This window comes from Cynocephalus volans, chromosome 14 (genome assembly GCF_027409185.1).
Source record: "Cynocephalus volans isolate mCynVol1 chromosome 14, mCynVol1.pri, whole genome shotgun sequence".
NCBI lineage: Eukaryota > Metazoa > Chordata > Mammalia > Dermoptera > Cynocephalidae > Cynocephalus > Cynocephalus volans.
This window is the reverse complement of record NC_084473.1, coordinates 24,856,375-24,881,270: the sequence shown is the minus strand read 5'-3', so window position 1 is coordinate 24,881,270 and position 24,896 is coordinate 24,856,375. Positions and strand designations below refer to the sequence as shown.

General features: G+C 35.3%; 1 protein-coding gene across 1 annotated transcript in view; it reads left to right on the top strand.

Annotated features, from left to right (window-relative positions):
- Positions 1–24,896, top strand: part of ASXL2 (ASXL transcriptional regulator 2) — a 128,139-nt gene that overhangs the window by 48,026 nt on the left and 55,217 nt on the right. Inside the window, exon 4 of the mRNA XM_063078347.1 lies at positions 24,706–24,814. Within this exon, the coding sequence (XP_062934417.1) occupies positions 24,706–24,814 (109 nt within the window). The remainder of the gene's footprint in view (positions 1–24,705; positions 24,815–24,896) is intronic.

Here is a 24,896-nt window from a genome sequence, read left to right as displayed (position 1 = left end):
TTTTGAATAGTGGTGGTGAGAGTGTAAGTCCTTTCCTTGTTCTTAGGAAAGCATTACCTTTTACCAGTAAGTATGATACCAGCTGTAGGTTTTTGTAGATGCTCTTTATTAAGGTTGGGAAGTTCCCCTCTGTATTAGTTTCCTACGGCTGTCATAACAAAGTACCATAAATCGGGTGGCTTTAAACAACAGAAATTTATTCTCTCATCGTTCTGGAGGCTAGAAGTCTGAAATCAAGGCATTGGCAGAGTTGATTGCTTCTGAGGGCTCGGAGGGGAGAATCTGTTCCATGTTTCCTAGCTTTTCATGGTTGCCAGGAATCTTTGAAATTCTTCGTGTATAGATGCATTGCTCCAATCTTTGTCTCTCTCTTCACATGGCATTCTGCCCTTTAGACTGTGTCCAAGTTACCATCTTCTTCAAAGGACACTAGTCACCCTAATTCGGTATGACCTTATTTTTAACTTGATTACATCTGTAATCAAATAAGGTCAAATAATGTTCCAAATAAGGTCACATTCACAGGTACAGGGAGTAAGAACATAATTCAACCCACAACATCCTCTATTCCAAGTTAGCTGAGGTTTTTGTCATGAGTGAGTGTTGGATTTTGTCATATGCTTCTGTGTCAATTGATATGATCATATTATTTTTCTTATTTAGCATGTTGATGTAGCAGATTCCATTAATTTTTGACTACTAAGCCAGCCTTGCACACCTGTAATAAATCCTACTTGGTTGTGGTGTATAATTCTTTTTTTATAATGCTGCATTTGGTATATTGTTGAGGCTTTTTGTTTTGAAGTTAATTAGAAATATTGGTCCGTAGTTTTCTTCCTTCCCTTCTTTCCCTTTCTTCCTTCCTTCCTTCCGTTTCCTCCTTCCCTTTCCTCCTTCCCTTCCCTTCCTTCCTTCCTTCTCTTTCTTTCTGTCCTTTCTTTATCATTGTTGATTTTTGTATCAAAGTAACACTGGCCTCAAAAAATGAATTGAAAAGTGTTCCCTCCTCTTCTATTTCTAGAAGATATTGTGTAAAATTGGTGGTCTTCAAATGTTTGGTGGAATTGTCAATTGAAACCGTCTGGACCTGGAGGTTTCTTTTTCAGGAACTTTTTTTTATTACAGATTTAATTTCTTTAATGGTTATAGGACCATACACATTATCTGTTTCTTCATCTGGGTTGAGTTTTGGTAGTTTGTGGTTTGTGAAGAATTGGTTCATTTCTTCTAAGTTGTTGAATTAATGAGTGCAAAGTTGTTTGTACTATACCTTATTATCCTTCAGAGGCTGTAGAATCTGTAGTGACACCTCTGTTTCATTTCTGATACTGGTGATTTGTGTTTTCTCTCCTGTCTTTGTCAGTTTTGCTAGAGATTTGTCAATTTCATTGATTTTTTTTTTTTTTTTTTTTTAAAGAAAACCAGATTTCTGTTTCATTGGTTTTTCTCTATTGTTTTTGTCCTTAAATTTTTATTATTTTATGACTCAGGTTATGGTCTATCTTCCTTAGTGTACACGAATGTTCCTTGAGTGCTTGAAGAGAATGTGTATGTGTTTTCTGCCTATCAGTGATTACTAGTGTTGTTCAGGGCTTCTATATCCTTGTTGATTTTTTGTCTACTTGTTCTGTTGATTATTGAAAAAAGGTATTAAAGTCTCCAAGTAAAATTGTGTCTTTTATCTATTTTTCTCTTCAGTTCTTTAAGTTTTTGCTTCATGTATTTTGAATATTTGTGGTTAGGTGCACGTACAACCCTGTTATCATTACATAATAACCCTATTTATCCTTAGTAATATTCTTTGTTTTGGAGTCTACTTTGTCTGATATTAATAGAGCCATTTTTGATTAATTTTGTGTGATTTTTTTTTCATTCTTTTAACTTATCTTTGTCTTTATATGTTTGAAGCAGATTTTTGAAAATAACATTTAGTTGTTTTTTAAAAATCCAATCTGAGTATTGACCTGATTAGATTTATTCTCCCATTTTATTTATTTGTTTTCTGGTTTTCCCTCATTTATCATTTTGCTGTCCCCTCTCTACTGCCTTCTTTTGAATTATTTGAGTGTTTTGTAGTATTCCATTTTATTTATTGCCTTTTTGACAATATCTGTTTGTTTTAGTGTTTGCTCTACAGATTATAATATATGCCCCAAACCTTTCACAGACTTCTTGGAGTTAATATTTTACTACCATACATAAAATGTAGAAGCTTTACAACCCCTTAGGTCCCTTTTCCCATCCTTTTTATGTTGTAGTTGTCATATGTGTTAACGTCTTATGCATGGTTTTTTGACTCTGTCTTTGTTCGTTTATTTTTAGTGGTTGCTCTAGAGTTTATAATGTACACCCCAAACCTTTCACAAGTTTCTTGGACTTAATATTTTACTACCTTTGATAAAACGTACAGCTTTAAAACCATTTAGGTCCCTTTATCCATTCTCTTTATGTTGTAGTTGTCATATGTGTTAACACTCATACATGGAAAACCCCACCAAACACTGTTATTAATTTTCTGTAATCATAGATAATTCAAAGACAATGCTTACCAAGATGTTTACCATTACTTTTGTTCTTCCTTCATCCCTTAAGTTCCAAATTTCTCTCTAGTATCATTGTCCTTAAGTCTGAAGAACTTCCTTTTAATATTTCTTTTAGAGCAAGTCTATTTATAATGAATTTTCTTAATTTTCCTTCATCTGAGAATGGTTTTTTTTGTTTGTTTTGCCTTCATTTTAAAGGATGTTTTCATTGGATATAGAACTCTTTATGTTGACAATCCTTTTCTTTTAGTACTTTTAAAGTATTTCTCCACTGCCTCCTGGCCCCCATGGTTTCTGATGAGAAATCCATGGGCATGTGAATCATTGTTCTATAAGTAATGTAATTGTTTTCTCGGGGTTCTTTCAAGATAGTTTCTTTATGTTTAGTTTTCAGCAGTTTGATTTTAATGTGTCTAGGTATGGATTTCTTTATGTTTAATCTGTTTAGCATTCACTGAGCTTCTTAAATCTGTAGCTTTTATGCCTTTTGCCAAATTTGGCAAGTTTTCAGTCATTCAAGTATTTTTTTCTTCATTACACTTTTTCTCTTCTTCTAGGAGTCCAACAACATGATTACCTTCTAGTATTTTACCATAGTTCCCTGGGTTTCTGAATATTTTTTCCCCAATCTTTTTCTTTCTGTTTTTCAGATTGGATAATTTCTGTTGCTCTATCCTCACATTCCCTGGCTCTTTTTTCTATTATCTCCGTTCAGGTATTGGGCCCATCTAGTGAGATTTTTTATTTCTATTGTATCTTTTAGTTCTAAAATTCTTATTTTGTTCTTTATTTTTTAATAGTTGATATTTTTCTGCTGAAAACTTTTCTTTCCATTAATTTCAGGTTCATTTATCTTTACTTCATGGAGTTTAGTTATAATAAATGCTTTAAAGTTTTCGTCTGATAACTACAACCTCTGGGTAATCTCAGGATTGGCAAATATCGATTATCCTTTCCTTTATGAGTTCCTCATTTTCCTGGATCTGCATATATCAAGAAATTTAAGATTGTATTCTGGAAATTTTGAATATTATGTTTTCTAGGCTCTATTTCTCTATTAAAAACCTCTGGAGAATGGTGATTTCTTTTTTTTTTTTTAGGTAGGCAAATAAATCCAATTGTCTTCAGAGTACATATTCTGTTACCTTCTACAGGTGTTGGTCCAATTGTCAGTTCAGTTTTCAAAGTCTCTGGTCTGCTATTTTGGGTCTGCCCCATGCATGTGCCACTCAGGGTTAGTTTGAGACTTGAGCAGTGATTTAGTTCTAAAAGCCTTTGCTGTGTTAGTTGAGGATGTCCCAAGCAAGCACAGCTCATGGGTGAGCCCAGGCCTTAGGTAGGTGTTAGGGGATTCCTTTCTCCAGTTGTCTTTTCTCTGGAATTTTCCTCCACACTGTATCACCTGCAGGGCCCTTTTTTCCTGTCTTCTGGTCAGAAAGACAGGGCTTCTCTCAGACTATTGCCTGTGAACTGAAGTAGTATATCTGTCCAACTAGGACATGCCTTTTAGCCAAAGTGGTAAGAGAAAAATCTCTCATTCTGTGAGAGTTTAGACTTTAGCAAACTGTGAAGTTAGAGGGAACAGTCCACATGACTGCCTTCACTTATTAGACCAACTGCATATTTCAGGGGTCCCCAAGAGTACTCTCAAGGCTTAGAAGGACTTGCATAACTCACTGAAAGTCATTGTACATGTGGTTATGGAAGGGAAGAGACATAGAGGGCAGAGTCAAGGTAAAATGCCAAACACAGAACTTCCAGCCATCCTCAGCCCCTGGACTCAGGACAGCATTACTTTATAGGCATCAATATGTGACAGTATGCACAAAATATTGCCAACCAGCAAAGCTCACTCAAGTCTTTATGTCTAGAGTTTTTATTGCAGTTCCATCATATAGGCATGTCTGATTGCCTGTGTGGCTGATCTCAGTTTCCAGTCTCCAGATCCTCCAGAGGTGGACTGACACTGAGTGACCCAAGACCCTACCCTAAATCATGTTGAGTGGCTCAGAGCACCCTCTCTAAATCACATTGTGACTCTCTGGCTAGCCCAAGGCTTTTCTAGGTCCTAGTGATTACCTTGCAGAAGCCAAGGACAATGTCCGCATGCCCGCTTTTGAAGAGGTTTTGACTTCTATCCTCAGTATACCAGCTTTCTTAATTTTTAGTGTTTTAAGTAGTTGCTTTTAAAAAATTGATGTATAATTAACATACTGTGAAAATCACCATTTTAAAGTGTACAGTTCAGTGGATTTTAGTATATTCATCCAAAACATTTTCATCACCCCAAAGAGAAGCCCCATATTCATTACCTGCCACTGTCCCCCTCCAATGCCCTCAGCCCCACAAATCTACTTTCTGTCTCTTTAGATTTGCCTATTTTGGACATTTCATATAAATGGAATCATATAATATGTGATCTTTTGTGACTGGCTTCTTTCACTTGGCATAATGATTTGAAGGTTCATTCATGTTATATAGCATTTATCAATACTTAATTCCTTTATTGCCAAATAATGTTCCATTGTATTCATATGCCACATTTTGTTTATCCATTCATCCATTTATGGACATCTTGGGCTGTTATGAATGATGCTGCTACAAACATTTGCATACAAGGTTTTTTTGTGGGAAGTTGCTTTTTATATTTTTGTCCAGAGATTATATATATATATATATTTCTCTCCCACACCCCGAGGTTTTAGTTGTAACTAGTTGGGGGGTGGGCAGGCTGTGATTGGCTTGCTCTGTCCTCACCAGTACCAGAAGTCCAAATCAGTTTTAAATTGTGAAATTGGATTGAGCTTTAAATTCCTGCAAACTTCTACAATTAAGCCACAAACTTCAAGTCAGAATCATTTGTTTGGCATAGAATAGAACTCTAGATTTTGGCTTAGCCTTTGTTTTCCAGTTATTTTTAAAGTGTAATTAAGGGAATTTATCACAAATAGTCTTCTGTAGGCCATTTAACACAAGTGTTTTATGACTAGGTATTTGGAACCTCAATGTTGACTAGTCCCATAATTGGAGCTTGGTTCCTACCCAATAAGTAAATGGATATGAATAGACCACAACAAACCGATGTGAATCCATTGGCATGATTAAATGTTTAAGCATTGCCCTGTCCAAATGTGTAGTCAGTCCTCATAGGGAAATAATACACCTACTTCAGACATTTGCATTTGACAATAAGACGATGATATGTAATCTGGTTTATATTTTACATAAAACATATGGGCTACTTTATGAAGAACAAACTGACAGTCGTGAGCTGAAGGAATTAAGGAGGCTATTGCTGTAGATTAGACAAGGTGTGGTGCTTTGGATTAAGGTAAATGGAGCTGGAGAGAATAGACAGATTTGAGATAAACGTTTCAGGTAAAGTGGTCAGGACTTGCTGATAGATTAAATGGGGGAAGTAAAAGAGGAGGAAGTAAAAAATTGTTTCTAGGCTTCCTGATTGAACAGCTGCCATTTACTGTAATGAATAAGAACTGAGAGATAAACTGGTAATGTGAAGAGGTTGATTAATTAAGGATTAATTGAGGGGATACTGTGGACACTCGTCCCTTGCCAAAAGGTTTTGAATTTCATGATAAGGAGGTATTCAAGTTCAAGGGTGGGGAAGTGGTTTTGTTATAAATGTCAAGATAGCAATTAAAAGGTAGCAAGGTTAGTTTCAAAGGTTAGTATCTAATGCCTGTTTTGGACATAGATGAGTAAATAGTTCCTGATGTGTTGTAGACTCTAGAAATTCACCCTTTTCCTTTTGTGATAATAATTTTCACATTTGTTAGAAGTTTAGGTTTATAAGTTAGGTACTGAAGACAATTTTTTTTTATTTTTGGCGGCTGGCTGGTATAGGGATCCGAGCCTTTTTTTTTTAAGGATGGTCCAAAGTTGATTCCTTTAATGGGAAAAATATTGTCCCCTAATTTATTTGATTTGACAATTTGAATTCTCATCTCTTGGATATGTTTGAAAAAGGGTTCTTGGCCAATCAGTCCTTTGCATTTATTGAAAGATTGCTTTGTAAGTGTCTTGCAAGTGTGTCTGCTTTCTGCTGTGTCAGGAAGGCTTCCCCAAAGGCAAAACCATGGTTTTTCCCCCACATGCTCCTATGGTGTCTAATCTATGCTAGACACTAAGTGGTTGGTAATTGATGGAAAGATTTTCTTGCTGATAAACAGTCTGCCTCAAATGGGGAAAAATAAAGTTCGCTAAAATTATCTGCTCTGGAAGCTCAAGACCAGGAGCTCAAACATGCCCTCTTAGTCAGAAATTACAGTGCTGCAGTAATATGTGGAACTCTGTATTGCTAAGAGAAAAAAGAGACAATTTCAAAAGTCCCAAGTAACTTGGTTTGTCCCAAGATTCATCCAAAATGCTAGGCCACTGAAGAGTTCCCAGGTGTCCAGACATTTGTTTTTACCCCACTATGGAGAAGTCTGCATGAGTATCCTTACTAACAAGGTGGAATCCCTTCTACTCAAAACACTTGATCTCTCCCACAAGACCTCACTGGACCCCATCAGGCTTGACGGCAATTCAGGTATGCTCATTGTTGGCCATGGTCCGCTCCAGCTGCTTTGGCTTCAACTGTGGCTGATCTGAACCCTTGACCTTGGTGTTATGACACTGTGCTCTAACCAACTGAATTAACTGGCTAGCCCTGAAGGCATTTTATTTTTAAATATAAATTTTTACTCCTGGAAAATTACAAACTAATACAAAAGTATGCATCCTCTATCATAAATTATAAATAGTTCTCCTCACCCCAGGCTGTTTATTTCGAAGGCATTTTATAACTTGAACATGTATGTACTTAATAGACGTGTGTGCAATTTGCATATTCTGGCTTATTATGAAAAATATAGCAACTAAACATATACATTAAGCACTGATTTTGACAGAACACACACTGAGTAGCAAATTTGGGGACAAGCAGATGACTCGCACACACATTCTTTGCTAGTGAAGTTCATCTAGTTGTATTACAACATGATGCCTCTGATTACCAGTACTCTAAAATGGGTAATCTCTATTGCTTTCCTTATCCTCTTTCCTCCCTCTTTCAATCCTTTCCTGTATCAGTCATGTTATTTCAGTTGTAGAATGTTACAGCTGGAAAAGATACTTGGAAAAAATATTATAGTTACATCTCATCTTACTATTATTGAAGAATTAGGGCCCGTAGAAATTGAGACTTGGCCGGGGTCATGGTGGGTTTTGCCCTTTTCAGTATACCATACTGCCTTGACATTTATAGTTGTCCCTACCCTTCTAATTAGTATATTTGCTCTATTACTTTTCAAATCAAACTTAGGTTGTGTGCAGACAAATAACAACATAAGGTTGATAGTTATGTAATTACAGATTACTTTCTGGAAGAATTTGAAATAAAAATCTCAGCAATTATAATAAGTTGGCTTCTGAAAGGATCAGTATATTTTACAAAAGCAGTATTTAAATAGATCTCTATGTGTTGTTTTGCAGAGCTCTACCAAGGAGTTTTTCTTATGTTTCAGTCTTCTATCCCAAACAAAGTAATAAGCTCCATTAGGGTTTGGATTGTAAAGAACTCTGGGAACCATCCAGCAAAGACCATGCTCGATAAACATTTGCTAGATTGAAATTTTCTCTCTTTGGGGGAGTCCCAGTCACATCTGATTAATATTAATACAGATGTCCCTAAGTATCTGTAGGAGTTTGATTCCGGGATCCCTAACAGATAACAAAATCCGTAGATGCTCAAGTCTCATATAAATTGGCATAGTATTTGCATATAACCTATGCACATCTTCCTGTATACTTTGTCATCTCTAGATTACATATTATACCTAATACAATGTAAATGCTGTGTAAATAGGTGTTATGCTGTATTGTTTATGGAATGACAATTAAAAAAATCTAAGCATGTTCAGTACAGACAAAACTGTCCATTTTTTGAGGAATATGTTTGATTCGGGTTGGTTGAACTATTTTTGATCCGTGTTTGGTTGGGGAGGGCTCAGCTATACATTTATTTATGAACAAAATAATCTTTCGCACATGGTATTTAAGATTATATGTTTTATCTCACCTCATACCAAAAACTGATCAGAGCATCCAGTTTTTCCCCCACCTCTGCTTTTGCAAACATGTATAGCAAGGGGAATGAAGTTAACATTCTTTACTACTTTTCAGCAGAAATCATACCTGCAGAGTAGATTATTTGGCTGTTTGCCAAGCTGAATTGCCTTGAAGTTATTTCTTTAGAACTCAGTTTAAGAACGAAGAATATTGTTTATTAAATTGATACCAAACTTATCTAATATTGTCAGATACCTTTGTGGTTAAGCTTGCATCTTCTTTTTCTGCTAGTTGCAGTTTGCTTTCAAGCCCACAAACCTGGTAGGGATGTCAGAAAGGATTAATAATCAAAAAAACAAAAAACCAGAAACAAAATGCTTGGATATTGACAGAAAAGAGTATTCTTATCTATTGTTATTCAAATTCATAATGAGTTCCATTATGGATCAAAGGGAAGCTAATAAACATTAGGGTCCATAGCTGATGGCTTTATGATGGCTCCTTGAAATTGAAATGCATGGGAAGAATATTAAAGAATGGGAAATATTCATTGTATCCACGTTTAACTCTAAACTGCCCTAGTAGTTTTACTGCCACATAATTAAGGTAACTGCAACTGTTTCCTAAAGTGGTTTAGACTTTTTAGCTGAACTAATTTGTGTATTTTTAGACAGTGATATTTTGGGCTAATTTGTAAAATTTAAAGAAGAAATTAACATTTTATGTAGCAAAATGGGGGAGTGCTAATTTGATAAATTGTGGATATTGCTGGGGGGCGGGGAAGGCACAGTTTATTTTTTGGCTTTATTGTTGCTTTGTAAAGAAAAATTAAAAACCTTTTTTTTTTTTTCCTCCTTTCATTTTCTTGGGGTGATTCCAACTCCAGAAGGTAAGAAGTATTACTTTATTCTAAAGAAGTATTATGCAGTTATAAAGCACTCTTTTACAAGTTTAATTGGACTTACCTTTGGATGCATGATTTTTATCTTATAAAACTAAATAATTAGTCCAGAAACTAAATAATGGTGATATTATTATGTAAATGTTTATTCGCTTAATGTGCCTTTTTTGTTCTTGCTGTTTGTAATCATTGTTTGGTCATAACTTTAGAAACCCAGTCTACATTAAGGTTTGTTAAAATTATCACTTGACTTACTAGCATTGGGATACTTAGTATTCCACAGATTAATAATGAAAATATTTAAGGGATTTGAAACATGTATATTAACCTTTGATTTATGGCTATAAGATTGAAAATGTATGTTTATGCTCTGATCGATTTAGAGAAAATATTGGTAAATCCTCTAGGGGAATGATACTTGTTCAAAACCAAGCCAGAACAGGTTAAAATTCATAGTCTGGATCCTTTACTGACTTGGCCTTTTGTCTGTTTTGGTATAGCATTGTAGATATTCCTCTGTTATAGTAGTTCCCATGTTATATTATAGTTAATTTTTAGTTATTCAACTTGCATTTGTGACTTGAGAGCAGGAATCATATTCATGGATTTTCATGTCATGTGGACATGGCATGCTTGGCTTCTAGTTAGAGCTTAGTCAGTCTTTTTGACTCCAGTTAAATTTGTGCCCCATTAGTTCATTTATAAGAACCTATGCGTTTTTGGACAACATTTTATGGAAGAAAGCTTAATTAAGGTCTTACAAAGTTAAAATTTAATTAAAAACTAGGTAAATTTTTGTATGTATTAGTTTTGTTCTAAAAGAGTGTATATTTGGTTGGGTTCTTTAGGTACAAATAATAGGAACCAGATGTGAATAACTTAAGCAAAATGAGATTTATTTGAAAAATGTGGGGTATCTCACAGGCTCACAGGAAAGAAACAAGTTGTGAAATTAAGAGAACAAGGCAGCTTCAGAGATCAAGTAGCTAGAACTAATGGATAGTCTCCTCAAGGCACTGCAACTGGGATAAAATTAGTCTTCATCTGTTCCACTGAAGGTTAAAAATTAAGAAGAGTGAGCGAGCCTGGGTGTCCCAGGGACCAGGGATGGTGAGACATCTTGTTGGACAGTCCTACCAAGACTGTTTCCAATGGGATAGTTTCCCAAAGCAAAATTGAGCATCCTTTTCGGAAGAAGAGAGAATGGATATTGGCCAGGCAGAAACAACTTGTTCACTACATTGCTCTTTGTAGAAAATTAGGGTACAGTAGAAAAACATGCATCACAAGCAGTTGTAAGAAATAACCCTTTATGCAGATTCTCCCAATGGTAACATTGTGCAAAACTGTAGTATAGTAGAACAACTAGAATATGGCTTTTGATACAGTCTGCCTGGTTTTACTGGTATTCAGTTGCATGTGTGCACGTGTGGATGTGGTTCTCTGCAGTTTTATCATATGTATACATTCATGTATCCGCCACCATAACAAGATACAGAAGCAGTTTCAACAGGAGTATTTCTTGTTCCCCTTTTATAACCACACCTACTTTCCTAGTACCTCTCTCTGCCACTAATCTGTCCGCCATTTCTATAATTTTGTCATTTTAAGAATTTATATTAATTTAATCATACAGTACATAACCATTTGGGATTGGATTTTTTTCCACCCCGCTCAGTGTAATTCTCTGGAGATTCCTCCCAATTTGTGTCAGTAGTTCATTCCTTTTTATTTCTGAGCAGTAGTCCATGACGTGGACATATTGTAGTTAGGTCGTGATTTTCCTGGTTCTTGGTATGACAGGTGATTTTTTATTGAATTGTAGACATTTTGGCTATTATGTTAGGAGATGTTGGGTCCTATTAAACTTTTTATTTAAGCAGGCAGTCACCATGCTTAGGTTTACCATGCAGGTCCTAGACTCCTTTGGTGGGTTGTGGTTCCAATAACAATTTTCAGATCCTTTGCAGTACTATTTTGTTCTGCTTGTTTCACTGGTACCACAGTAAAACATTGTTCTCTGCTGCTTCTGTCTGAGGAAGTGAAGGGAGTTTTCACAAGCTAAGCTGGCTGATGCCTCTAAGTGTAGAAAAAAGGGAGTCTTCAGTCTCTGGGGACAGAGAGGCTTCCGGGGCCAGGTACTTGTGGCAGGACCTCCCTTGCTTGAGCCACTGGGCTGCTCAGAATCTTGGGGACAGGAGGAAGGGGTAGTAGTCTCAGGCCCACGAAGACAGAGAGGCTTCATAGGCTGGGCTGCTTCTTGTGGTCTGATCCCATTTGCTGGTGCCACCTGGCCTCTCCTATTTTAGTCTTTATTTTTGAGGCTTGAGGGAAGATAACTTGCAGCCAAAGCCACTTAATAATCTCCTAAGATTTACCATAACTCTTACTTATTTTTCTGATTTGGAAAATGCCAGGAATTGGTAAAATTAATGGATTAACCTACTTCAAAACTCTGAATCTCAACATGAATGGCTACATCAAGACTGATCATTCTTGTTCAAAAGCAGAAAATTATTGTAACAATACTAGCTGTTTAGATACATAAACTATATCGCTAAATCAAAAAATATCAAATAGGACAAATATAAAATTACTACAAATTTCTGTCTTTTTATGTACTTAATCAAAACTGTTAAATTTTATTCTCTCTCCAGCTCTGTTCTTTCAGAACTATGCTTATAGTATATATTCACAAGTATTCAGTTTTTACTCATTACTCTTTTTACCCCAAATAATAGGCACTCATATGCAACCCTCTCTCTTTGGTTCAGAGACATATACACTGTGTTAGGAATTTGATCCAGCCAGTTAAGAAATGTTAGTATTCTGATCAGCAGAAATAAAAGCATTTGATATTTCTCTACGTGTAGTAGTTGCAGGGTAACCTTTCTTACAAAAAATGGAGGAGCATTCTGTTTCTCTTAAAGTCTATTTTTTTCTTTTTATTACCTATTCCTCATAAGATTGAAAAGCCAGATGCTATCATGAACTAGTAGTAGAAATGGCATTTACTAAGATGGTAATCAGGTACTTCATGAGTATGAAATAAACTTTAAATAAACCTGTGAAGTCTTTGTCTCATAAATAAAGACATTAAAGTAGTGAGAAATTGCATAGCTAGTAAGTGATAGAACTTGAACCTACATCAGTCTAACTCTAAAACATATGTGCTACTTCTGCTGCCTCACTTTTGAGTAGGATCCAGGAGATTGGAGATTGGGCAAGGATCTTAATGAACTGTTTTCTGTTTCTCTTTAGGTGAAAAGTTATGATGTTCTTCAAGGTCCTTTTATACCAGTAGTTTGTGATTATCTAATCTAAATAAAGTTAAACCTTGATATTCTATATATTTGCTTAAAAAATAGAACATAGAATCAGTGGACTCCTTTCTTTCATTTGAAACTGTTTTGCTTACTTGTTACTGCTAGTGAACAAACCGTGCTTTTCAAAAGACAGTAGTGGAAATAAAGACAGTAATGGGATGATAAAGAGAGTGAATATTTACATTGAAGTGTTAAGAGGATGGAGAGAGTGTAAACAAGCAAAATTTCCAAGGAATCTTTTTTATTTCTATGACCTCCTTCTTTAGGCTATTCCTAGATCAGTCTCCTTATTTGTTCTGTGTCCCTCTACTCTTCTATTGGTCTAGAACCTCATTTCGGAGGGCCAGCCCATGGCTCACTTGGGAGAGTGTGGTGCTGATAACACTAAGGCTGCAAGTTTGGATCTCTATATAGGGATAGCTGGTTAGCTCACTTGGGAGAGCGTGGTGCTGACAACACCAAGTCAAGGGTTAAGATCCCCTTACCGGTCATCTTTTTTTTTTTTTTAAAAAAAAAAAAAAAACTTCATTTCGGGGCCCCAGCTAGGCCTCCTTTCCAAAAAATGCCTGTTTAAAAGTTTTCCTGACATCCTTTCCCCCTGTCTCCAGTGATTTCATTCCCATTTGTTTGATGGTATGTTTTGGTAGGAAAACAGTTTGAAGAAATCAATTCATTAAAGTATGGACAAGTCCTACTTTGATGAGTAACATTATACATGTTACTTTTTAAATTAAACTTTTAAATTGAAAAGCTGCATATATATTTTAACGGAGATTAGTTGTTAACCCAAATGAATTTATTTTTGGTGGAATTGCAGGTAATATGATCAAGGTAAAGCAGAAGATTTTACTGAAAGAGTATAGGAATACACAAATTTTCAGTGAATTTTAAGATCTACCATCACTTGGGCCGGCCCGTGGCTCACTCGGGAGAGTGCGGTGCTCAGAACACCAAGGCCTCGGGTTTGGATCCCATATACGGATGGCCGGTTCGCTCACTGGCTGAGCGTGGTGCTGACAACACCAAGTCAAGGGTTAAGATCCCCTTACCGGTCATCTTTAAAAAAAAAAAAAAAAAAAAGATCTACCATCACTTTTATTAGTTTGGTAATTTCTAAACTCACTGTTTTCCAGCGTAAGAGTGCTGTTTAGTTCAGTATTGTTCTGTGTGCTCTGTTTATAAAGGCAGGTATGTATGCCATAAAAATTTTTTTTTTGGTTTTTAAGTTATATGGTGTGGAATTTTGAGAGTTTGTATATGAACAATAATTACAGTACTTGTATGTTGTGTGTAAGTGTGTAGATAGATGTATGAGTAGATATATACCATGTGAGTTGAAGGTTGTGGTTACATTGACCATAAATTTATTATATCCTCACTTTTAAAACTGACTTGAAATGAGGGCATTCAAGCATCTGTTTGGGGAACTGGACAAGGTGACTCCCACATTTCTTTTAACCTTGAAAGTCTGAGTCTATTATTTAATCCTATTGAAATTCAAGGGATTGAGCTTTGAAGGATAAATATAGAGTGCATAATAGTTCAGCCAGAGTTAGGGAAGCTGATTAAGGCCTGGTTTTGACAAGGGTATTTTTTAAGAGGGAGTAGTGAAAAATGAGCAAGAGATTGGGGATTAAAGTAGGGATCAGGCAGAGTAATCTGCTGTTGCAAAGGGAGAATATCTCTAGGATTAAAAAGTTAGACTGATGAAGTCCCTTAAAGCTCTTTATCAAAGGTTTGAAATGGGGGTAATAAATATTGGAGGACACTGGTGAATTTTGAGGATGGATAGTAAAAGTTCATTGTATTAAGATTCTTTAGTTTGGTTGCAGCAGGGAATGCCAATGAGGAGATCAAAAATAATCAAAGGTAATTTGTTGCAAGGTTATTTTGGAAAATTTAGACAGTGCAGAAAATCACAAAGAGGAAAGAAAAGATCCCCCCAGATTTCCTTACCATGGTATCTACTGATCACCCAATAAGATCCTTCATATATAATGGTAGATATAATGCCAGTACCCATCCATCCATCTTTCTATGTATATATATTTCTGAAATGTAAGCATGATGTCTCATTCACCTTATATACTTCACAGTGTTTTTTCTAAAGGCAACTACATTCGTTTTTATAACCACGGTATAACTATCAAAATAGTTAAATAATAGGAAATAAACATTGACACAGTATTATTTAATGAATAGACTTTATTCAAATTTGGTAATTCTTCTGCTGATGTCCTAATCCAGGTTCACATGTTGTATTTGCATTTAGTTTTCATGCATCTTTAGTCTTCTTTAATCTGGAATCATTTTTCAGTCTGTGTCATTCTTAAAGACTGCAGGCCAGCTATTTTATAGACTGTACCTCAACTTGGTTATGTCTGATGTTTTCTCATGGTTAGAGTCAGATTGTGTATTTTTGGAAAGAAAGATCACAAAATTGACGTGTTATTTTTACTACATCACATCAGGAAGCACGTGATTTCAATCTACCCCAGTGTTGGTGATGATAACTTTGATCTCTTGGTTTACGCAATGTCTGCCAAGTATCTCCACTGTAAAGGTACGTTTTCCCCCCATTGTAACTAATGTATTTTGGGGGAGATACGAAGGTACTTCAAAAACGCTCGATAAAATGGAATTAAAAGATAATACGAATCCTTCCATGAACTTTTTTGAAGACGCCTTGTAATTTGAGACTATGTGAATAATCTTGTTTCTCATTGTACCTTTGCCCACTAATTTTAGTATCTCATTATTAGTTATCTGTTGCTGCCCCCTGCTTAACAATATTACCACAAACTTAGCAGCATAAGACAACATATATTTATTATCTCAGTTTCCCTGCATCAGGAGTTAGAGCATGGCTTTACTAGGTCCTCTGCAATGCTGCAATCGAGGTATTGACCAGGGCTGAGTTCTTATCTGAAGACTTGATGGGAAAATGATCTGCTTCCAAGCTCTCGTTGTTGTTGGCAGGATTCAGATTCTTATGGGTTTTCAGATTGAGGGCCTCAGTTAGTAGCTGGCTGTTGTCTAGAGGCTGTCCTGAGTTGTTTGCCATGTGGGCCCCTCCAACATGGCCACATGCTTCCTCAAAGCCAACAACGGAGAGTCACCTAGAAAGAACAGCAGTCTTATATGTAAAATAGTCACTAAAGTGGACATCCCATCACCTTTGCTGTTTTGTATTGGTTAGAAACAGGTCCTGCCTACGCTACAAGGTGGGGGTTACTCAAAGGGTGAGAGTACCAGGAAGTGGTATCCTACTTGGAGGTCATTTTAGGGTCTAACACAGCATCCATTGATAATACTTGCCTGAAATCTTCTATGGTGGTTGCCACATATGGTGATTTTTTAAAATTCCAATATTGCTTCTATGCTTCTTTGTTGGAATTCTCCTGCTAGGAGTTCTCCCCCATTCATTGATTTGTTTACTTCTGTCAGTATGGACTCATGGATTCTTATTCTATGGGTTATTAATTCTATTGTAATCGATAGCTTAGAATAAGTAGCAGTTTAATTCCTCAAAGAACAGCATTAAGCGAAGGCTTTAGCGTAGGTATCTAAACAGATTTAATGCATAATGAATTTTTTGTTAAATATACTGTAGATTAAAGGTAAAATTTAACATGTAAGCCATTCTATCACAGGTTTGCAAAGCTTATGTAGTTCTATTGGAAAATATAGTTTGATATAACAGACTTGCAAGTTATCATGCCAAAATGCCAAAAATGCTTTTATATTAATATTTTTATATGAAGAACTAATTTTCCCCTTAAAAATCATGACCTTATAATTCAATTTTTTAAAAATGTTGGTGATATGATATAAACATAATCATTCTAAAACCACTAAATCTTCTCAGCTTCTTCATCTTTGGCTTGTCTCTTCATCTTGAATGTTACATGTAGGTATCCTTTGTTTTGCTTGTTGGCATCTGGGACTCTGACTCTCTTTTTGAGAGTGTGTTTTCTTGTACTTGGTCAACAGATACCCTGCTATTCAATGTGTCTTTTCTCTTTGAGTGGAAATCTTTCACTTGAATCTGTATCCAGTTTCCCCTCTTACCTGCTGTTCTGGTTTTTGTTGTTTGTTTTTAATAGCATGTTCTGTGATAAAGAAGGTGATTTTGAAAAAGAGCTTTGCTCTGTTTCAGAAGTTTTCTTGTTTTAATAGTTTATTTATTTATTTTTGGACTATTTAATATTTCTGTAAAAAATTTCTGATAGCCAAAAAAAAAAAAAAAAATCAATAATGAAAAAAAGCACAGTGAAGAAAATATCCTGACATGCTCTTACTAGGATTAACTATTGTTTACTGCATTTAATTGAAGAAATTAAGAAAATTGCCAGACTTAAGTTTCTTCACTATGAGAAAATATTAATTTCTAAATAATCTCTGAAGTGGAGGAAGAAAATAAAAAATTCTGAAGGTGTATTGTCATTTTTAAAATGAAAGTTGAAAAAAGTAGAAAACATTTACATTTCTCTGAATTGTTAATTTTGGTGCATTTCTTTGCTGGCTAGATTTCATCATCAAATAGAATTTTTAAGTTTATGGGTGATCTTATGGCTTAAGGATGTTTTCTCCTGTCTCTTTGTTTGAATTACATCTAGGCTAGATATAATACTTTTTGTTTGCACTTCTTAAGAACTTTGTTTACTATCTTTTGACACTGAGTATTGCTAAGAAAGCAGGTGTTTCCTACAATACAGGGCTTGCTTTATTGGCCACTTTTGCTGTATAACACTCAAAAAATTTCAGTGGCTTATAACAAGAAATCCTTTTTTTTTTCTTCCTCATGTTTTTACGTTAGCTGGGGCTCAGTTACTGTTGGCTAGGCTTAGCTCTAGGCTGTGGATTGTTTGGTATTCTCTTGGAATCAGTGGTCTTGCTCTCGTGGCAATCACAGCAGTAAGCCAAACAATGCAAGCACATTTTAGCCTCTGCTTTTGTCATGTCTTTTATCATTTCATTGACCAAATCGAGTCTTGTGGCAAACGAACCATCTTTGTGTCAGGGAAATATACTAACTCTCGTACACTGTACAGTCACATGATGGAGGGAGTGAATGATGAATTAAAAACAATAATTCAGGGCCGAGCCCGTGGCGCACTTGGTAGAGTGCTGCGCCGGGAGCGCGGCGACGCTCCCGCCGCGGGTTCGGATCCTATATAGGACTGACCGGTGCACTCACTGGCTGAGTGCTGGTCACGAAAAAACGACAAAAAAAAAAAAAAAAACAATAATTCAGTCTGCCACTTGGCTTTTCATGCCTAGATCCCAGTTTGAGTTTTTTCTTTATCCTTGAAACTCAAGATTTAGAAAAAAATTAAGATAAATGTTTCCGAGTATCTAAGTACTTAGGTTAGTTTGTACAGATTTGGGTAGCACCTTGCTTCCTCTTGTGTTATCATTTAATATACATTATTGATTCATAAAGGTAATATTTTCTCATTAATAGGAGTTGTTTTTCTTTGAATATTCTCTTACACTTTTCATATGTTTCCCTTTCATATCTCTGTAAATTTGAGTTCTTTTTCCCTGGGTGCTTTAGTATCAGTTAAGATAATTTCAGTTGTAAATAACAGGAAACTCAATGTATACTGGCTTAAACATTGAAGGAAATTCATCATTTAACTGGAAAGCGAAACAGGCAAAAACGTGATCCAGGTGTTCTCACAGTTTCATCAGCATTCAGCTTTGCTCTCTTCATTTTGTTCCATTCTTAGCAGGCTCATCCATCCTGATTGCAAGATGACTGCCAGCAGGCTCTAGAGCTGGGTGCTTTGGGGTTCAAATACAGAAGAGAAGAGAAAATCTGCTTCCTAAAAACCTTAGATAAAATCACACCCCATTGAATCTGGCTGGCTCTTGATGGAGTCAGATGTTAAGCTAAAGTTTTTTCCTTACGGTGTATGTTTTTATAAATGATATATGTGTTTCAGAGAAGTATAAGATTCTGTAGAACATAGAAGTGGCTTCCTTAAGCAACAGACATTAAGGTTGAAATCCAAAGAGTAATTTGGAGCTTGCTAGGAAAAAAGGAGGTGAGGTTTATCATTGCAAGAAGAAACATTAGGTTGTGCAAAGGCCAAGATGTCAAAGGAATTGTAAGTTGTAAAATGGAAAGAAGCGTAGAGTAGGCTAGAGCAGAGAGGGTATGTAGGAGAATGATCATGGGTGAATTTTAGCTGGGCAGAGTGGAGAATAGATAGAGGTGAGGGTGAGATTGCTATTACTTGAGATAGGGAGCACTGGAACACTACCAGACTGGGATTAAAGTAACTACAAAAGTTACTGAGTCTTGACTCTGTGAAATATACTTCACACGTACACATAGATACAGTCATCCCTCAGTATCCATGGGGGATTGGTTCCAATACCCACCTAGGATTTCAAAATCCTCTGTTGTTCAAGTCCTTCATATAAAATGGTGTAGTATTTGCATATAACCTACACACATCCTCCTGTATACTTTAAATCATCTCTAGATTACTTCTAATACCTAATACAGTGTAAATGCTATGTAAATAGTTGTTATACTATATTATTTTTTATTTGCATTATTTTTTATTGTTTTATTGTTATCTTTTATTGGTTTCTGCCCCCGGAATATTTTCCATCTACTGTTGGTTGAATCCGCTGATGCGGAACCTGCAGATATGGAGGGCTGACTGTATATATGTTATCTGTAATGTGCACAGTCATGTTACAAGGTAGGTAGTATTATCTTCATTTTACAGATTATTAAATTAAGATTAAGAATGTTTCATTTAAGTGGTGAAATTATAGACTTCAGGTCTCAGCCCTACTAGCTACTGATGAGGAAACACTTTTACTACGAAGAGAACTGAAAAAGGCCATTGGCAGTGTGATCGAAGTCACTTCCCATTCTTTGGGCCTTGTGTATACAACATATTAGTATATTTCTTTACATGAGGTAGATTCAGCACAAAATTATAGCACTGCTCTTGTTCCTTTCCTTAAAAGAACCTCTACCTCTTCAACACCAATCTCCTGAGCATGGACAAGAAAACTGACTTGACTCGTGATAGTTACATAATCTTTTGAGGTGGTTCTTACTTCATCTTCTTCAGGTATCAGTATTTAACCCCTATTGTATTTACTTGACTTTATATTGGTATTGATCTCCTCAATACTACGGTTTTATCACCCATGCAGATGATGACTTATTTCTTCAAGTCATTATTTTTATTTAATTATAGAATTCTGGAGCTACTTCCCTTGAAAGCATATTCCTGGCTTCGTGGGCAGTGTAGTCTGTTTTACTCCTCTGCCATTGTTTCAGTATTCATAAAAGTAAATTCTACCAGGATTCTCTGGCTTTTTGTATTTTCCTGAAATCAAATCTAAATTTTGTTTTAAATGGTACAGTGTTCTGTATATCTTGTGGCTTTCTCAGATGTTCTTGTTTCCTTCCAAGGAACATTATACCCAGATTTGCAAGGAAAATATTATGACAGTGTCTGTATAGTTACTGTTTTACCACATCTTTTCACCAGATTACTTTTGCCATTTACTTTCATTTTTCAGATTTCACTTTGAAGACTATTTTTTATTGTTTTATTGTGTTGTTCTAGGTACTAAGGCCCAGACACCAAGTTGTTTGTTGTTTTTTTTTCCTCTCTGACTTAAAGCACTTTATGTGTATAGGTTTGCAGTCTCTTATCTGTAATTCTAATATCCCAAATGCTAGAAAAATTAAGTTTCTTCATACATTTATCACCAAAACTCATTTGATAACACCAGTTCTCTTGAACTGACAAGAGGATATACATAATCTTTGTTTATCCCACTTAACATGAATATTCATGTTTCACTGTGTTTGGTTATGGAATGCTGCCCCTAATTTCCTTGGTGATGCTATGTAATTTACTACAGATCATGTCACTTTCTAAAATCTAAAAACTTCTTATGTCTTAAACGTTTGGCCTAAAGCTTTTGGATCAAGGATTATGGACCTATGTCTATAGTAATAGCACTGATCAGTGTGGTATGGTTACTTGTTACCTTGTCTGTTTTTACCTGTTAGACTCTGAGCTAAAAAAAAAACTTTCCTCTTTGGATCCACAGACCATAGTTTATTGCCCTAAACTGAGTAGGTACTTAATATTGAAATTGAATATCATTAATTTGGGTAAACTTACCAGGGAGGTTATTGGACATGTTTTTTCTTTTCTTGGTTATAAGAGGGTACTTTTCACTGGAATCTTGGCTTCCCCATTACTGTATGATCTTGAATAGCTTATTTAACACCTCTACACTTTAGTTTCCTCATTTGTAAAAATGGTATAATAATTCTGCCTGCTTCATAGAATTGTTGACACTTCTAACAATGGTGGAATAAATCCTTGCACATATGTCCCTAAGTCCTTGTGGCCTTATTTTTGTAGGATAGATTCAAGTGAGATTGTGGGATCAGTGGTCCCAAACATTTTAATTTTAATGGATACTTCCATGTTACTTTCCTAAGGCAGAATAGAGAAATGATGGAAAATATACTGTTAGGGTAAAGTTATAGTACCCTAACAGTATATAAGAGTGCTCAGTTGTCCATAACCTTATCATCCATTGATTTTTATCAGTCCATTTTTCTTTTTTTGAAATAATTACAGGTTCACAGGAAATCACAAATATTACATAGAGTCCCATATATTCATCACTCAGCTTTCTCCAGTGGTAATATCTTATGTACGTATAGTACAATATCAAAACCAGGAAATTGACATGGGTATATGACTGTTAACCAAGACTTGACTCCAATGGTATCTTGATTTAATTTGCTTTCCTTTAACTACTGTTAAGTTTGAGCTGCTTTTCCTGTGTTTATTGGCCATTTATTTACATTGGTGCTTTATGAATCACTTGCTTATATCATTTATCCATTTTTTTCTAATGGGTTTGTGTTTTCCTAAAAGAAGCTCTTCTTAGGACTATTTTCTTTTGTCTGTTGTATGTTTTGCAGTTCATTGTTTCAGCTTCATATATTTTCTATGGTTTTGTTGATTGTATTTATTTATTTATTTTTTCCTGTATAGAAATTTTTATTTTAATGTAGTCAATATGTTTCTTTTGTGATTTTGGGGTTTTTTCTCTTCTGTAGAAAGTTTACCTATCTTCTAGGTTATAATATTTTCTTTTAATACCTTTTACTTTTTACATTTTGGACTTTACTCCATTTGGAATATGTTTTTGTGTATACTTTGAACACTTCACCGCCCTCCCCCAGATGTACAATGAGATATGTCAGCACTTTTATTAAACTGTTTTATTTAGGACTCTTTCAGTTTCTTGTGGCTTAAAATCGCAACAAAATTCCAAAAGGTAGGCCTGGTTTCAGGCAAGGTTTGATACAGTAGCAAAAATAATATTGCTTTAAAAAATATTGCTTCCCCTCCTCCATCTCAGTTGTCTCCTTTTTGGTGGTGTATTTCTCCTTACAATCCTTACCTTGACCTTCCTGTCTGTCTTGTGTTTTGTTCCACCCCAATTCCAGATCCTTCCCCCATGGTTATACAACAACTATGAAAGTTTTAGGCCTTACTTCCTAATACCACAGGAGAACAGTAAGGGTGTCTTTCTGAAGCTTTTCTGGAGAGCAAGTTTGTTTTCCCAAATGTCCAAGTAAATAGCCCCTTTGATTGTTGTCCTTGATTAAGTCATGTATCTGATCCAGAATCTGTCACTGTGGACTGGGGGTGAGGGGTAGGGTGCATGACGAAATGCTGATTAGTTTGTACCAGTTTGGATTTACCCCTGTGATTCAAGTCCCTCTGAATCATGTGACTGAGAATGGGGAAGGGAATGTTTCACAGCAAATTTTAGGTACTGTCTCCAGAAGGAGAGAGAACAAATGCCAAGTAATCAAACCTCAGGTGACCATGGCATGACTCTGTCTTCTTCCTACTAAATATAAATGGTACCTTTTAAGTTTATTATGATCTGTTTCTGCATTTTCTGTTTTCTTCTATCAACAGTCTATGAGTGCTCATTTGCCCATTTATCCTGTTGCAGAAACATACTGCTTCAATAATAGTGACTTAGAAGTACATTTTAATATCTTCTTAGGGAATTCTCCTGTCTTTTTTTTCCCAGAAATGTCTTGGTAATTTTTGTATACTTATTTGATGTAAACTCTGGGATCCTGGTTGGAATTGCATTATGTGTATTTTTAACTTGGAAATGTTCAAATTAGATAAACACAATTATAAAAATCAACCTGGAGATGCTCAACACTTTATTCAGCAAAAGGCTTTTCTTTATTTTCTTAGTTGTTGTTCTCTGTGTTGGGCGGGGGCAGGAGATGCAAGTCTTCAGTCCTGTGTTTGATACTCACCACTTCCACAGTACCAAAAGACAGTGGACCTATGTCCCTGCTCTCCCTAACAGAAAATTCAGAAAACTTAGGTGTACCCGAGATAGTTAGCAGCCTCTTCTAGTAGGCTTTTTTTGGTCATTGAGTAGAACTATCAGAGAAATGAGAGGGAAAAGAGTTGGAAATGTACCATTAGGCTGCCTTATCCCTCAGATTTTTTCAGGAAAAAAAAAGATATATGAGGGGCCACATATCTCCAGTCAGAGATTCTAGACCACTAACTGATTGCTTCCATACAAATTTTCCATGTGTTTGCTTGCTATTTATATTTTTTCTTATTTGAAATATTCTAATATTTTCTCTAATGATGTTTTTGGTATTTTTCTTAATATATGAACATTGTTTTTAAGTATTAAAGCACTATCTTTAAATATTACAGCTCTTAACTGTATGCTAATACCTGATTTTTAATGATATTTTTCCTACTACTTTTGTTTTCTATAATTCAATATTCTTATTTAGAAGCTCTTATTTTAATATTATCTAATTTCTTTATCACTTTATAATTCCTTTTGAGTAAAACTAATGCTTAATCATCCATCTGAGATAAATATTACTTCATTCAATTTTAAGCTAGTCTACAATTTATTATTTTATACTGAACTCTTTGATACATGTGATTCCATTTGGTGTATGTTAAAAAGCATGCATCTAATTTACAGTTCTCTTTCTTGTTTCTTGATATGTGAGTTATTATTTTAAACAAAAAACAGCACTTATTTTAAAAAAAACAGCTTTAGGCTCTCTCTGGTGAAACAGTAGTGCCATTCCAGTAATAAAGGGACAAACCAGCAATGCCTGTTAGTAATTTTTATTGCTATTTGTTTTGTTAGATAAGTACAAAAAGACAGGAAAATGAAATCTGATTATAATTGGAAAGGAAAAAAAATTTTTTTACATGTAATTTATTATATACCTAAAATTCCAGAAAATTTGTATTAGAATTAATAAACATTTAATTTCCAAGTTGCTACATACAAGATAAATATTCAGAAGCCTACTTAATACCTTTTTAAATGATCACATGATAAGTTTAAATGTAAGAAACCATGGCAATGTGGTAGTTTCACAACTCAGGTTCAGTCTGGTGTGGTGTAGTGTGCAACGGGGTTAATATTGTTTGAGAGAGAGAGAGAGTGTGTGTGTGTGTTTTCCACTTGTGCTAAATAAAATAGAATGCTTACAAAATATGTTTGTGCTACTTCTGTATTTTTCTTGACTTAAATGTTAGATACTGGATCAGGATTAAGGAATTACTTTTTTTTTTTAGATATATGGGAATGATTTTTTACATCTATTTCCTCCATGGAAACCTCTTTCTAGATGATTGACTTTTTATAGTTTATAAGATATGTTTGTCAAAGGAATAGTGACCAATTAATTTTATCTTAAGTTGTCGTTACATAGGATGTTCAGAAACAGAAACTAATCATTATGTTCTTAATCTTTTTTGTTTTGCAGTGGGACTTCCCCTCTTGCATGCCTCAATGCAATGCTGCATACAAACTCCCGAGGTGAAGAAGGCATCTTCTATAAGGTTCCAGGTAGAATGGGAGTATATACTTTGAAGGTAAATATTTTTGTTGGGGAGTCATTTAAAAAGGAAAAAAAAAAAGTCACCACATGTAAATAATATCTGAGTTATAGAGACA